This window comes from Phyllobates terribilis, unplaced genomic scaffold, assembly GCF_046119375.1.
Source record: "Phyllobates terribilis strain yellow unplaced genomic scaffold, ASM4611937v1 Scaffold_2__4_contigs__length_985480577, whole genome shotgun sequence".
NCBI lineage: Eukaryota > Metazoa > Chordata > Amphibia > Anura > Dendrobatidae > Phyllobates > Phyllobates terribilis.
This window is the reverse complement of record NW_027362762.1, coordinates 778,417,673-778,434,484: the sequence shown is the minus strand read 5'-3', so window position 1 is coordinate 778,434,484 and position 16,812 is coordinate 778,417,673. Positions and strand designations below refer to the sequence as shown.

Sequence of the window (16,812 nt, the reverse complement as noted above, 5' to 3'; positions counted from 1 at the left end):
TTTCAAAAATGACCATTTTTTTGGTCTTTATTAAAATGAAAAGGTTGATCGAAAAGTTTGGGGGATCTAAGAGTGTGGCAACCCAGTAGTCATGATTACTTCGAATTCTGACAATATGAGGGTCATGCTGCAGGTAGTGCAGCAAGAAGGCACTTATGTGTCTTGCGCATCTCGGAGCCCCAAAATTATTTTCCGGGCTAGATGCAGCTAAAAATTATTTTTAATTTTAAATCTGGTGAAGCTTATTATAGATGGCCTAATAGGATCAGTGCTGCACACTGCTACAAAGCCCAAATTATTTTCCAGTCAAGATACAGATAAACATGATTAGTAATTTGAAAGCTTAAAACGGTTGGTAGGGTGATTTTAACCAATCATCAAGCTTTTACTCTCCCCAGGATGACACAGGGGTAGAAAAGTCGTTTCGGATCCATGATTTGTTCATCTTTATGAACGTGAGTCTGTCTACATTATCAGTGGAGAGCCGCGTGCGCTTATCTGTCAGCACACCACCAGCAGCGCTGAACACACGTTCAGACAGAACGCTGGCTGCGGGGCATGACAAGATCTCCAAGGCGTAAGTGGCTAGCTCCGGCCATTTATCCAGATTGGAAGCCCAAAAAGAGCAAGGGTCCAGTGACACAGTCGTGGCTTCAATGTTTACTTGGAGATACTCCTGTACCATCGTCTCTAGGCGTTGACTATGTGTCAGACTTCTTGTCTCCTGTGGCCTTGCAAAGGATGGGCTAAAAAAGTGGTGAAATGATTCCGCAAAATTGATGTTACCAGCAGATACTGTGGTTCTGTTACGGTTTGAGTGCTGAACACTTGACGGTCCCACGGTTGGCAAGTTGGAACTGTGAGATTCACTACGTGCACCACTGGTATTTTGTGGAAAAGCACATGTAAGATTCTGCAACAGTCTCTGCTGATACTCCTGCATGCGTGCATCCCTTTCTATGGCAGGAATAATTTCTGCAAATTTACTTTTGTACCGGGGATCTAACAGTGTGGCAACCCAGTAGTCAGGATTATTTCTAATTCTCACAATTCGAGGGTCATGTTGCAGGTAGTGCAGCAAGAAGGCACTCATGTGTGTTGCGCATCCAGGAGCACCAAGTCCCTGTTGTGTTGGTGGCGAGGTAACAATCATGCTTCCTTCCTCTGTCCTCTCCCCCCAACCTCGCACAACAGAAATGTGATCAAGGTCTCCCTCATCTGATGAGTCTTCCATCAGTTCGTCCTCCACTTCTTCCTGGGCTCCTGCACTTTCCTCACTAGTTTGGCTGCTACCATGCGCCCTGGTAAAACCATCTCCCCCACCCTCACATGCCTGCCGCCTTGGTGCTGCCGACCGTCTGGACCTTGCAGATGTTAGCCCTTCCGCATACAACTCCTCCTCCTCTACTTCCTCCACCTCCTCTTGTGCCACCACCTGACTCCGAATTCTGTTTAACATGTGCTCCAGCATGTAAATCACCGGAATAGTCATGCTGATAATGGCATCGTCAGCACTAAACATCTTCGTCGCCATTTCAAAACTGTGCAGAAGGGTGCATAGGTTCCTGATCTGAGACCACTCCTCCAGCGTGATTTGCCCCACCTCTGAATCTCGTTGGCCCAGGCTATACGTCAGAACGTATTGCACCAGGGCTTGTCGGTGCTGCCACAGTCGCTGCAACATGTGCAGAGTTGAATTCCACCGGGTAGGCACATCGCATTTTAGCCGGTGAAGTGGCAGGCCCAACGACTTCTGTAGAGATGTAAGTCGCTGAGCTGCGGGATGCGAACGGCGGAAGTGAGCACACAGCGACCGTGCCCTCTGCAGAAGGCCATCTAGTCTGGGATAGTGGGCTAAAAATTGCTGGACAACCAGGTTCAACACGTGAGCCATACAAGGCACGTGTGTGACATTGCCCCGGCGAAGGGCCGCACCCAGGTTTGCAGCATTGTCGCACACGGCCTTCCCTGGTTTCAGGTCCAGTGGAGACAACCATTCATGAAATTGGTTCTCCAGAGCTGACCACAACTCCTCAGCTGTGTGACTCACATTTCCCAGACATTTCAATGTAAAAACCGCCTGATGACGTTGAGCCCTACTGCCAGCATAGTAAGGAGGTGTGCAGGATCCCTTCTGCGCAGTTAGAAAGCTTGTGGCATGACCAGACAGGCTTTGGGTGCAGGTGGAAGACCGAGAGGAGGTTGAGGAGGCAGAAGCAGTGGAGGAACTTTGACATAAAGAGGATTGACGCACAACTCGTGGGGACGGCAAGACTTGGACAGCAGCCCCTTGTCCTGCTGTCACCATAGTTACCCAGTGCCCAGTCAGCGACATGTAACGCCCCTGTCCATGCCTACTCGTCCAAGTGTCTGTGGTGAAATGCACCCTGTCACACACAGAGTTTATCAAAGAAGCGGTGATGTTGTGTGCGACATGCTGGTGGAGCGCAGGCACACCTTTCTTTGAGAAGTAGTGCCGACTGGGCATCTGGTACTGGGGCACTGCGACGGACATAAGGTCTCGAAAATCCTCTGTGTCCACCAGGCGGAAAGGCAGCATTTCTGTAGCCAAGAGCTTGCAGATGGTGAAATTCAACCTCTTAGCTTTCTCATGGCTAGGAGGAAATGGTCTTTTACTTGTCCACATCTGAGGGACCGAGGGCTGGCTATTGTGCTTAGACGGGGTTGATAAGGGTGTCCCCGGCAAACTGCCGGTCTGTGAGGAAGATGCAGGCGGACATGTTAGGTTTCCTTGATCCAAAGGTGGTGCTATCGATGTCGGACAGCGCTCAACACCAGCTGGTGTTACCACCTCCAAAGAAAATGATGACCTGCCAATCACGCTGGCTGTTGCGGGTAAAGAGGTGGCAGGTCTGCGCCCCAAAACAGGTGTGACTGCTGTCCCCCCAGTCACAGAGGATGAAGAGGCCGCAGATGCACAAGATATGGCAGACGGTGATTGGCCCGGCCGGCTAGGCCGCATTGTAGCACACTGAGCTTCCCACTGCAACTTATGCTTCATGTCCATGTGCCGGTTCATGCATGAAGTACTCAAACTATGTATTTTTTGGCCTCTACTTAGCTTTTGCTGACAAATGTTACAGATAACACGAGTTGGGTCATCTTTATCGATCTGAAAAAATGCCCAGGCTATGCAAGGCTTAGCACCCATGCGACCTGAAGAGCCACCACGACTTGTGGTGAGAGGCAGAGTTGTGTTTGAGGATGCAGTTGTTGACGTGCTTCCAGTACTACGTCTCTGTCCAGGAAGGCGCAACCTGACCTCGTCGTCACTAGCATCTTCCTCCACCTCCTCTGCTGACCTCATCTCTTGGCTGACTGTGGGTTGACAGTAAGTGGGATCTCCGACCTCATCATCATCACCCTGTGCGTTATCACACCCGTCGTCCTCAGAGCCAACCTGTTCCTGCCCTGACAAAAAACTAAAGTTGTCACTCCAATCAGGTATTTGAGTCTTATCATCGTCTTCCTCATTGTCTCCACCAACAGGAGTTACAGTTTGGGAATGAGGGTCTACATTATGGTCAGAACCTTCTGCGTCTGGTCCTGGATCCGACTCATAAAGATTCTGGGCATCAGTGCAGATCATTTCCTCGTCTGGATTCACAGAAGCGCTGGAGTCGACCTCTGATTCCCAGGCTATAGTATGAGTAAACAGCTCTGCAGACTCAACCATCTGTTCTACCTCATAATCAGACGGGCAGCTGGAGATTTGGGAGCTGTGAGGAAGCAAGTGCGATTTGGGTGACACCTTTGAGGACTGGAGTATTTGTGATGTTGAAGTTGATGTGGAGGAGAGCCCACTTAAAGGAGCACTTGATATCCGTTGAAGCACCTGCTGTTTTTGTGCCTCATCTGGAATTTGTAGCGATTGGCGTGGCCGTAAGAAAGGGATCTTATCACATTGTCCGCTAAAAGAAGTAGACATTTTAGTTTGGCTGGAAGATGGTCTTTCTTCTGCACCTACCCCACGGACACAACCTTTTTTCCCCTTCCCAACACACCTATTCCCCTTTCCACCAGCAGCAGGCCTTTTTCCACTCATTTTGGTGGTTAACTAATTCACAACTCTGGAGTTGTTTGCACAAAAAAACAATGGATGGTAACCGAGCAGAGCTGAGTGGCCAAACTGTGGTATTAGGCCAAAACTATTGGCTGGGCTAGATGCAGAAAAAAATTATTTTTAATTTGCAACCTGATGGAGGTCAGTATAGATGGACTAATAGACCAAGTCCCACACACTGCTAGAAGCCCAAATATTTTTTCAGAGCTAGATGCAGAAAAAAATTATTTTTAATTTGCAACCTGATGGAGCTCAGTATAGATGGACTAATAGACCAAGTCCCACACACTGCTAGAAGCCCAAATATTTTTTCAGAGCTAGATGCAGAAAAAAATTATTTTTAATTGGCAACCTGATGGAGGTCAGTATAGATGGACTAATAGACCAAGTCCCACACGCTGCTAGAAGCCCAAATATTTTTTCAGAGATAAATGAAGAAAAAAATTATTTTTAATTTGCAACCTGATGGAGCTCAGTATAGATGGACTAATAGACCAAGTCCCACACACTGCTAGAAGCCCAAATATTTTTTCAGAGCTAGATGCAGAAAAAAATATTTTTAATTTGCAACCTGATGGAGGTCAGTATAGATGGACTAATAGAACAAGTCCCACACGCTGCTAGAAGCCCAAATATTTTTTCAGAGATAAATGAAGAAAAAAATTATTTTTAATTTGCAACCTGATGGAGGTCAGTATAGATGGACTAATAGACCAAGTCCCACACACTGCTAGAAGCCCAAATATTTTTTCAGAGCTAGATGCAGAAAAAAATTATTTTTAATTTGCAACCTGATGGAGGTCAGTATAGATGGACTAATAGACCAAGTCCCACACACTGCTAGAAGCCCAAATATTTTTTCAGAGCTAGATGCAGAAAAAAAATATTTTTAATTTGCAACCTGATGGAGGTCAGTATAGATGGACTAATAGACCAAGTCCCACACACCGCTAGAAGCCCAAATATTTTTTCAGAGCTAGATGCAGAAATTTTTTTTATTCAATTTGCAACCTGATGGAGGTCAGTATAGATGGACTAATAGACCAAGTCCCACACACTGCTAGAAGCCCAAATATTTTTTCAGAGCTAGATGCAGAAATTTTTTTTATTCAATTTGCAACCTGATGGAGGTCAGTATAGATGGACTAATAGACCAAGTCCCACACACTGCTAGAAGCCCAAATATTTTTTCAGAGCTAGATGCAGAAAAAAATTATTTTTAATTTGCAACCTGATGGAGGTCAGTATAGATGGACTAATAGACCAAGTCCCACACACTGCTAGAAGCCCAAATATTTTTTCAGAGCTAGATGCAGAAAAAAATTATTTTTAATTTGCAACCTGATGGAGGTCAGTATAGATGGACTAATAGAACAAGTCCCACACGCTGCTAGAAGCCCAAATATTTTTTCAGAGATAAATGAAGAAAAAAATTATTTTTAATTTGCAACCTGATGGAGGTCAGTATAGATGGACTAATAGACCAAGTCCCACACACTGCTAGAAGCCCAAATATTTTTTCAGAGCTAGATGTAGAAAAAAATTATTTTTAATTTGCAACCTGATGGAGGTCAGTATAGATGGACTAATAGACCAAGTCCCACACACTGGTAGAAGCCCAAATATTTTTTCAGAGCTAGATGCAGAAAAAAATTATTTTTAATTTGCAACCTGATGGAGGTCAGTATAGATGGACTAATAGAACAAGTCCCACACGCTGCTAGAAGCCCAAATATTTTTTCAGAGATAAATGAAGAAAAAAATTATTTTTAATTTGCAACCTGATGGAGGTCAGTATAGATGGACTAATAGACCAAGTCCCACACACTGCTAGAAGCCCAAATATTTTTTCAGAGCTAGATGCAGAAAAAAATTATTTTTAATTTGCAACCTGATGGAGGTCAGTATAGATGGACTAATAGACCAAGTCCCACACACTGCTAGAAGCCCAAATATTTTTTCAGAGCTAGATGCAGAAAAAAATTATTTTTAATTTGCAACCTGATGGAGGTCAGTATAGATGGACTAATAGACCAAGTCCCACACACCGCTAGAAGCCCAAATATTTTTTCAGAGCTAGATGCAGAAAAAAATTATATTCAGTTTGCAACCTGATGGAGGTCAGTATAGATGGACTAATAGAATGATGCTATGCCCAAAAGATTTTACTTCACTAGGTGCAGTAAAAAAATTGGTATTCTATACACAGGTGGTATATCTTGCAACACAGATAGGCTACTCCACTGAATAACACACTCTGCAATAGGCCAAAAAGGATTAGCTTTGCTAGATTCAGCCAAATGCTGTGAAAAAAACTTGCACAGCACTGGCACAGACCTGCCTGGCAAAAACTGATAGGAACTGATGTAACCTAGTCCTGAAAAGGACTCCAATTACAATTAGTCTTTACTCCCACAATCTATCTATTTAAGAGCACAGACCTGCCTGATAAAAGTCGTAGGAAATGCTGTAACCTAGTCCTTAAAAGGACTGCAATCACAACTATTCCCTACTCCCAAGCTATCTGTATATTTGTGCGAAAATTGGCTTGAAATTAACAAGGTATAGCGCACACAGCAACAGCGGTGCGGTCTAACACGCAGCTGCAGCAGTGAGAAAATGGTGGCGACGGGGAAAATGGCTTGGTCTTATAGGGCAAGGACATGTGACATACACTGCCAATCACACATGCCCTTGCTTGTGTGAAAAAAAGCACTTCGCTCTGTGTGTGCGCTGCTGATAGGCTGACAGATTGCACCTCCCCACTGCAAATGCGGGAAAGAGAAAAAAAAATGGAGATCTTCATTGTTCCTGCAGAGATCCATCCCCTGCCCCTCCCCCCGCCCCGCTGTACACTCAAACTGCGTATTAACATTAATTTTCATCATTACTGAGAAAAAATCCAGTTATGATTTTGGTGCACGAACAGTTATCGAACATAACCTCGAACAGCCGAATTTTTCTCAAATTGTTCGTGTTCGCCGACCGGCTCGAACACCGCCCAAAACAGCTCGAATTTGAGATTGGCGAACAGTTCGAGTAGAACAACGCTCATCTCTACTGGTTACGTCTCCCTGTTTTGGTGAAATGGACACCTTTGTTTCTTCAAAGACTGCACCCGGTTACGGACATGCCGTGACCACCTTTATGTGTTTCTTTATTGTATTGTTATTGTTATATCTTGTTATGTTTTTCTAAAATATGTTTCGTCCCGGAGTACTAAATTTCACTAGGGGGGAATGTGGCATCCCAGGGGTCTGGTTTCCACAGTAACAAGCAATGTTATGTCTGAGAGCAGGTGGGAGGTCTCTTGGCCAGGGATCCTGTGCATGCCACACCTCCTGCCCAGTCTTGGGAGGGGAAGACCTTCCCCTATATAAACCCGGGGCTGAAGCAGGGTTAGCAGTCAAGGAGAGTAGAGACAAGAAACAGCAGAAGCAATACTACTACGAGTCAGGGGCTGGCAGCTGCAGAGCTCGCCCTGACTGAGAAGCTTTCTTACCGGACCCGGCGTCCGAGGCTGTGGGGACTAACTCTTACCCAGCAGCAGAAGCCGACCGGCAGGGGATTTCAGGTCCTCAGGCCCAGAAACCCGAAGGCACGGTCACACGCGTGGGACCAGCACCGCCATCGTGGAGCGGAAGCCATTAGAAGGCCCCGAGTCACCGGCCATACGGGTGAGCACCACACGGTACACTCAGGGACGTGGGCTACTTATATCCGCTTCTAGCAAGGTAGCCAGAAGAGTACAGTCAGTTTGGGAGGCCTACAACTCCGCCTGGCCAGGGGAGATCCCATCTGCTCAAGGACTGACCAGGCCCCGTTCACTAGCAAGTACTCCGGGAGGGTCTATCGTTGTTACCAGTAAAGACCCTGAATTACACCGCACCGTCTCTGAGTGGTTCCTGCTACCCCCATCATCCACATCTGCTGCCCTGAGGCCATACCCCTCCCGTTGGGGGTTATACCATCTACGCTGCACCATCCATCCACCGGCCTCAGCGGACTGTCCTGCAGTGGCAGCTCCATAGCTGCATTCAACGGGTGGCGTAGTCGTCCTGCATCTACCGCTGTTACATCGCCGCTCAGTTTGACTCCCTGGGCACGGACCGGGTCACCGCCACGAGACTACAACCCTCAAGAGATCCGGCTCCGGGTAAGCTCCCGCGTGCGCAACGCAGCGCGACACAGGCCCAGGGGCGCGTCACCAGAAACCCCCCATAAGCGACCCAATTTTACAAACTACACTTCTCAATGAATTTATCTAGGGGGTACAGTGAGCATGTTGACACTACATACGATACTATACAATACACTTTTTACAGTATCACAGCAGCAGAACATAGACATAAATTACAATACACCAGTAAAATTTTGCAGGTATAATCTCATATACTCCTATTCATGACCAGTCAGTACTATATACAATTAGAACACCAATAATACACCAGTCACTTGGAGAATTTCACACTTAGATAGTTGTTGTACATTCCCATAGCAGTCGGCACGAACAATTTCCTGTATCTTTCCTTCTTACACCTTAGTAGAATTAGACGGTTGCTGAAAGTGCTTCTTTGCCTCATGAACAGCTCATATAATGGGTGTGCGTTATTGCTCATTATTGTCAAACACGTCTTCTGAATACTTTTCTCCACTACCTCCTCAAAAGTGTCAACATGATCCCAACAGCAGAGCTTGCCTTCTTAATAAACTTATTTAGCTTTTTGCCATCAGACAACTGCACACTACTTCCCTAGTATATGATTGTAAAAAAGTTGCCACTTGTCACTACAGACTTGTAGAACATTTCTAACATTTTGCTGCACACATTGAACAACCTTAGTTTCTGTAGGAAGTGCAGTTTGTTCATCCCCTTCTTGTACACCTTCTCCTTATGGAACCTCCAGTCCAGTTTGCTGTCCAAGTGGACCCCCAAATATTTGTAACTCTCAACTTGCTTCCTGACCAGCAATAGTGACAGGTGAACAGTCCATCTTTCTCCTGCTATAGTTCCCACCCAGCTCCTTAGTTCTCTTTATGTTTAGTTACATATGCCTCACAGAATTTTATACCATTGGGTGGTGAAGAAAGAATAATAACATTTTTACCACTTAAATGTTGTTCCAGCTCCAAGTTTTACATTTTTATAAGAGCTGTTAAGAAAAAATGAACTGTATAGTTTGCTATGTAATTTTTCTTAAGTGCGCCAATGCTCTACATGTAATTGGGAACTACTTTTAAGGCACAGTGGAAAGCTTAGAAGGGAAGGAGCACCATATTATAATGCAGATTTACTCTTATGGTTTGCGGGTGCCATGACCCACTGGGAGAGCCCCTGAGGTCCCAATCAGCAGACCCCACCCATAAGTGACCCCATTTTACAAACTATAACTCTCAATGAATTCATCTAAGGGTGCAGTGATCATATTGACACCACGCGTGTGCCACAGGATTTTATACCATTGGGCAGTGAAGAAAAATGTGGAAGCCCCTATTTTTATTGATAGATGATGGACCTGAGGTGGGATTTTCTTTTTTGTGGATTTAGTTGAAGCTTTTATTGGGTACATTTTACATAAAATTTTGGATCACATTTATTTTCTGCTCTACGCTGAGCACTTACATTGGGTTTCCATCTTAAATCTCCAGATGATGTGATTCAGGTGAAACTCCTGATCCATTTACTATAATGAGGCAGCAGAGTTACTTTGGACTCCGTATGGCCTCTGTTCAGCGGTGTCCCTTTTTTCAGAGGCGAACAAAACTGTGGCCGACTGTGCTTTTACGCACACTTAAAAAGACGGACACCGTCAGATAATTGGCCAGATGATGTCCACCGTGTCTCAGTCTGCCTCATTATAGGGAATCTTCCACCAGGGGTTCTGTCTGAATCATGTATCTCAGAGATTTACACAGAAACCCCGGAGCAAGTGCTCAGTGCAGAGCGCAGGATAAATGTGGGCCAAACCTTATTGCAATCTTTGGGAGGCAGAATGAACAAATCAACAGCAGGTTAAGAATTGTTTTTATTTATTTTTTATACTCTTCCGTGTGCGGTATAAGTGAATAGACAACTTTATTCTTCAGGTCGGTACGATTACAGGAATACCAGATTTATAGTTTTTTTTATGTTTGGCTGCTATCACACACTAAAAACGCTTTTTTTAAAAAAAAAAAAAAAAAAAAGTTTTTGCATTGCCATATTTTGAGTGCTATATTTTTTCTATATTTCTGCTGACAGAGTCATGGAAGAGCTTGTTTTTTGTGGGACAAGTTGACGTTTTTATTGGTACTATTTTTGAGCACATAATATTTTTTGATTGCTTTCTATTCTGATTTTTGGGAGGCAAAATGAGCATAAACCAGCAATTCAGGAGCCCCCTCCCTCTCCTAGCCTCCCAAATGCTGTGATCCATATTGATCGCGGCATTCAGGTGGCTAAACAGCTGGAAGTAGTGCGGCCACCGCTTCTGGCTGTGATAACCAGGGCTCGGCTATCACGTAAGCCAAGATCCTGGCAGTAATCGTGTGAGCACAGCTCCTGTGCCACGCAAGATTGTCATGACGTACCTATACATCAAGAGTCAGGAACCCTACCCGACCATGAATGTATGTACATCAAAGGTCGTGTAGGGGTTTGTCTTGATAATAGTATTTTCATTATTTTATGAATATGGTTGAAAAGATAAATATGTTCATCAAATATGTGCATGCAAATCACAATGAGATATCACTATATATTTTAGCTTTATTTTTTACATAGCCTGAAATTTTGGATCTTTGAGGGTGGGTCAAAGTCAAACCTCTAGTGCACATTAACCTTTCTTTTTAGGAAGGGAAATTGGAATCCTGACCATGGTGAAGCAGGAATTAAGAATTTAAACATAAAAAATTGTATAATACACTTGCTTATTTAAAGGGGCTTGTTTATGACGCGCCCCCAGGGCAGTGGGGTACTCGGTGCCGAGCCTATACATGCCGGGGGAGGGATATGTCACAGTGGCAGCGGCTCGGTCCGTGGCCCAGGGCGGTCAACAAAAAGGGGAAGAGATATTTATATGGGATTTGTAGTTCTTAGGAAGTGTTTGTGACGCCACCTGTGGTTTCTGGTAATAGGTACCAGCGCTGCTTCAGACCTCTGGGGCGGTTGATAGGGCAGCTGGGTTGGAACGGCTCCCCACAGGTGGAGCGGGCCCCAGGGCAGTGTAGTAGAAATGGTGGTGATGCTGTGGCTTGTAGTGCAAGAGAGAGATGGCGCAGCGGAAATAACTGACGGAGGCAGGGGAGTGCAGTCATCCGAGTTTACTCACAGTTCTGTTTAAGTTCCTCAGGTACACTGTACGGGTGTCAGCCTCCCGCGTTGCACTGCGTCTACCAGACCAGGGGTTCAGCTCTTTCTCAGTTATATCAGGAGCGCTTGACGGAACCCCACTTTTGTATATTCCTTTCTAGACCGACTTCCCGTGCTGGGTCTTCTACCTCCTGCCCTGCGCTTCCCCACATGAAGTCCCGATTGGGTGCTCTGAAGTCCCTCTGGGCAACCTGAAGTTCCCGGACCTACTTGATGCCCTTCACGGCAACTAGGGTGAGGCTGTGGCAGCTACACTATGGAAGTGCAGAAGCCTCCAGTTTTCCAGCCGAGACCTGGAGTAACACGGCTGGTCCAGGGACCGGTTCCCTTCTTGCGGCCTGATCCCTCTGACACTTGGCAGATTCGGGCGTACGGGTGCCATCCTGCACTCACCGTACCCCCTGGGATCCCTTATGTTACCGGAGCCTTTCTCCTCTGCTCCCCTCCTGGGCCTCTCTTACTAGGCCCCACTTCTGGAGCAGAGCTCCTGAAGAGACTCTGCTCCCCTCCTCTCCTTACTACTCACTGACTGAACTCAACTCTCTCCACTAACTAAGATGGCTTCCCTATATATACCTATTCTCTAAGTGCTCCCCTGTTCCAGGTCCTCCACCCACACCCACTTCTGGTTCCCCCTCTCTTTGGTTCCCCCCCACTCCAGCCAGGGACAGGGCAGCAGAAAAAGTGCATAATGCCCTTCCAGCCGGCCTGGAGTAGTGTAGTGTTGAATGCGGGTGTTGGGGTCCCGGGCAGCACTCCCTCCTTACCTGAGAAAAGGAGACACCACACCTCTGAGTGAGGTGCAGTACCTCTGTGGCGACTGAACCCCCAGGGGCGCCACATTTACTTAAAGGGGTTGTCACTGTTTGTGACTATAGTCTTCTGAATCCTAATAGTGTGCCATGTGCTGTTTGTCAGGATTTCCTAGTATTACCATCAAGAGCAGGAGTTCTCGTGACTATAAAGATTTTTAAACTTGCATTCATGTGCTGTCTAGAGGTGCTCGGGCTCTTTCAAATCACTTGTATTAAGATAATTCAGTCACGTCTAGTCAGAATGTAGCTGAAAGTAAGCAAATCACATACTTGTGGTCATGTGACCGCCTGCTGTCATAGCGCGACAGCAGACTTTTATCAGAATACTGAACAACCCCTTTAAAAAGACGGGCTAGTTCTGGTGTTTGATTTAGCAAATTCTGGTGTTCCTCATGAAATTACAATAATAGAGTTAGAAATTAATGAATGGACAGTTGGGGGTGTGTTTCTGCACACTAACTGTCCAATCAGTGCTGTCATATGGACACACCCCTTTGACATGGGTAATGGTTGCATTCAATTGTCAATTTATACATAATTATTCAGGAAGAATAATAGAGGAACAACACAATGTATTTTTTCACAAGGATTTACTGGATAGCTGGATTTCAGGATCTTAAATAGCTTGCAGCCCCACGCAAAGAAAACAGCAGTTAACTCTATGTCTCTCAGTACGGTTGGGACTACAAGTCCCAGAGGACACAAAACTAGAACTGTCACCTTGCATCACCCTCAACGAAAGTGCAGCGCCGCCTAGCGACAGGCGAAGAGGCAGGAAGGGCAGGCACTGACACAAATGTCACTATTAGTTACAAGCATTAATGTTTCACCTGATTAATGTCTAAATGTTCCTTGACATTTAAAAGACCTAGATTCAGTCATTTATTCCAAATCCCGTTTTTGAAATATTCTATGAAAATTGGTGAATATCAGCTGATGTAAAATCTGTACCGGCTGACAAATATAATGTATCATACACTCTCTTCTCCCTATATTAGAGAAATCATGGGCTTCCTTACCCTGAAGGATTGGCATGTGCTTCACACCCAGAATAGTTATGTCCCTAAACAAGTATATATGAAATGTTGGCTTGTGGGATCAGCAACATTTTCTATCATTAGGCATTGAAAATTTCCATTTCATATGTTAAAAATGTTAACTAAAATTAATAAGTAGGTATTCGTTACCTGTTCTGATGGGGTATCGGCCAGTCAAAAATGCTGATCTACTTGGGGTACATATTGAAGCTGCAGCAATGTGTTGAGTTAGTTTTACGCCTTCTCTTGCCAGTCTATCAATATTAGGAGTCCTGAAATTATATGAAAACTATAATTAACACAACAAAATTAAACTAACAGTTAAATAAATCCAAAATGATGGACCTGGTTGTTGTCTCTTAGCATGTTTGTTCCTGACCGTACTATTGGATTAACCCATAGTACTGCAATTTAAAAACTCAGATTGTCCCACTATCTTCTTGCTCTTTGGATACCACAGTGAATGTTTTAATTTTACTCTCAATTATTAAACCTGAGAACAGAGACTACACTTATGTGTTGTCCTCTGGAATCAATTGCCGAGATGTTCTTCCCAGGCAACTCCTAATCACTTTGCCACGATTTTCTTCTGATGATCTCCGACCTGTACCTGATCCCCACATACAGTTAATCTGCTTGGCCATTGCCAGCTGATGACTATTCTGGTGATCATAAACTGGTAATTCCTCAGTAGAAAAGACCAACCTTCCATGTTAGGTGCTGGGGTGAAGACCAAGTCCCTTAGACGGCATATCCCAGTCTACCCAGTGGCAAATCATCTATGGACTCTAGCATCCATTATACAGGTTAACATTGTTATAGTTACCTTATAGTGGTATTCCCATAACAACCAATATCCCCAATTCCAAGGTCATCAGCCAAAAGCAATAATATACTTGGCTTTTGGACAGCAGCTTCAATTTCTAGATATAAGCTGAGAACCAAAAATAGAAGTGGTAAAATGGCCATCTAACACCTGGAAATAGAAAAAAAACAACATATTCTAACATATGCTAACATATTCTATTAAAATGTAAGGTTGTCTACCCGAACATTTACCTGTATACTTTTCTCTGAGTGTTCAGTAATGCAGAATATCTGTTAATTCAGCCCCCGTCAGGTCCTGCTGATGCCGGGTTAAAGAAATGTAACTGTATCTAGTTGTTAGAACAACCAGCACTAGATGAAAGGTGAATGTTTGTAGAGAAGAAAGTCTGCTTGGTCAGCATTATAGTGACTGTCACAATAAGTAGCAAATTCTGAAGAACTCCCATTAAACATTTTCGACATGTCCTCTCTTAATTGTCATTCATGTATATAAACGTACACGTGTGTGTATGTATAATATATATATACAGTACAGACCAAAAGTTTGGACACATCTTCTCATTTAAAGATTTTTCTGTATTTTCATGACTATGAAAATTGTACATTCACACTGAAGGCATAAAAACTATGAATTAACACATGTGGAATTATATACTTAACAAAAAAGTGTGAAACAACTGAAAATATGTCTTATATTCTAGGTTCTTCAAAGTAGCCACCTTTTGCTTTGATGACTGCTTTGCACACTCTTGGCATTCTCTTGATGAGCTTCAAGAGGTAGTCACCGGAAATGGTCTTCCAACAATCTTGAAGGAGTTCCCAGAGATGCTTAGCACTTGTTGGCCCTTTTGCCTTCACTCTGCGGTCCAGCTCACCCCAAACCATCTCGATTGGGTTCAGGTCTGGTGACTGTGGAGGCCAGGTCAACTGGCGTAGCACCCCATCACTCTTCTTCTTGGTCAAATAGCCCTTACACAACCTGGAGGTGTGCTTGGGGTCATTGTCCTGTTGAAAAATAAATGATGGTCCAACTAAACGCAAACCGGATGGAATAGCATGTCGCTGCAAGATGCTGTGGTAACCATGCTGGTTCAGTATGCCTTCAATTTTGAATAAATCCCCAACAGTGTCACCAGCAAAGCACACCATCACACCTCCTCCTCCATGCTTCACGGTGGGAACCAGGCATGTAGAGTCCATTCATTCACCTTTTCTGCGTCGCACAAAGACACGGTGGTTGGAACCAAAGATCTCAGATTTGGACTCATCAGACCAAAGCACAGATTTTCACTGGTCTAATGTCCATTCCTTCTGTTCTTTAGCCCAACAAATCTCTTCTGCTTGTTGCCTGTCTTTAGCAGTGGTTTCCTAGCAGTTATTTTACCATGAAGGCCTGCTGAACAAAGTCTCCTCTTAACAGTTGTTATAGAGATGTGTCTGCTGCTAGAACTCTGTGTGGCATTGACCTGGTCTCTTATCTGAGCTGCTGTTAACCTGCGATTTCTGAGGCTGGTGACTCGGATAAACTTATCCTCAGAAGCAGAGGTGACTCTTGGTCTTCCTTTACTGGGGCAGTCCTCATGTGAGCCAGTTTCTTTGTAGCGCTTGATGGTTTTTGCAACTGCACTTGGGGACACTTTCAAAGTTTGCCCAATTTTTCGGACTGACTGACCTTCATTTCTTAAAGTAATGATGGCCACTTTTTTTTCTTTACGTAGCTGCTTTTTTCTTGCCATAATACAAATTCTAACAGTCTATTCAGTAGGACTATCAGCTGTGTATCCACCAGACTTCTGCACAACACAACTGATGGTCACAACCCCATTTATGAGGCAAGAAATCCCACTTATTAAACCTGACAGGGCACACCTGTGAAGTGAAAACCATTTCCGGTAACTACCTTTTGAAGCTCATCAAGAGAATGCCAAGAGTGTGCAAAGCAGTCATCAAAGCAAAAGGTGGCTACTTTGAAGAACCTAGAATATAAGACATATTTTCAGTTGTTTCACACTTTTTTGTTAAGTATATAATTCCACATGTGTTAATTCATAGTTTTGATGCCTTCAGTGTGAATGTACAATTTTCAAAGTCGTGAAAACACAGAAAAATCTTTAAATGAGATGGTGTGTCCAAACTTTTGGTCTGTACTGTGTGTGTATATATATATATATATATATATATATATATATATATATATATATATATTGTAAGGCGGCGGTGTTCACACCATGCAGTAACTGAGGCAGTGACCCAAAACAAGTCCAACATAAACAGCTTTTATTTAGCAACTCACGGGTAAACAGAAAGTCCTCCGGTTTGCAGCCGGGTTAACATGAGTCCATAAACAACGGTTGCCGGGAACAACGGACGCGCCGGGCCGCTCAGAGCCTGACAGGTGCAGAGCCTTCCTAGGCAGTGGTTCAGCCACACACAGTCCTGCTGAGCTATCCTGCTGTGCTCCTAGCAGGTTGCAACATAGAACAACACTAATAGTGCAGAAGTTTTAAAGGACCTGTGGCAAGAGCCACTGGAAAACCCGGGTTGGAGGGAGGAGGCCGCCCCACTGCTTCCTGTAACCTCCTCCAAGAAATGAAGGCCCTGCCGGGTTTTACTTAATCTGCCTTAGCCAGGTAGTCTGACCAGGCATTGCTCACCTTCATTCCTGCATTGCAGCCGCAGCTGTGTGTGTGACTGCAA

The 16,812-nt window shown here is 44.6% G+C and overlaps 1 protein-coding gene across 1 annotated transcript in view; it reads right to left on the bottom strand.

Moving 5' to 3' along the window:
• The window catches only part of LOC141252977 (arylsulfatase H-like), a 139,144-nt gene extending 124,676 nt beyond the window's left edge, over positions 1 to 14,468 (bottom strand). Inside the window, exons 1-3 of the mRNA XM_073670730.1 lie at positions 14,347 to 14,468; positions 14,114 to 14,263; positions 13,438 to 13,559 (exon numbers count right to left, since the gene is read on the bottom strand). Of these exons, the coding sequence (XP_073526831.1) occupies positions 13,438 to 13,559; positions 14,114 to 14,256 (265 nt within the window). The 5' untranslated portion in view covers positions 14,257 to 14,263; positions 14,347 to 14,468. The remainder of the gene's footprint in view (positions 1 to 13,437; positions 13,560 to 14,113; positions 14,264 to 14,346) is intronic.
• Between the last annotated feature and the right edge of the window lie 2,344 nt (positions 14,469 to 16,812).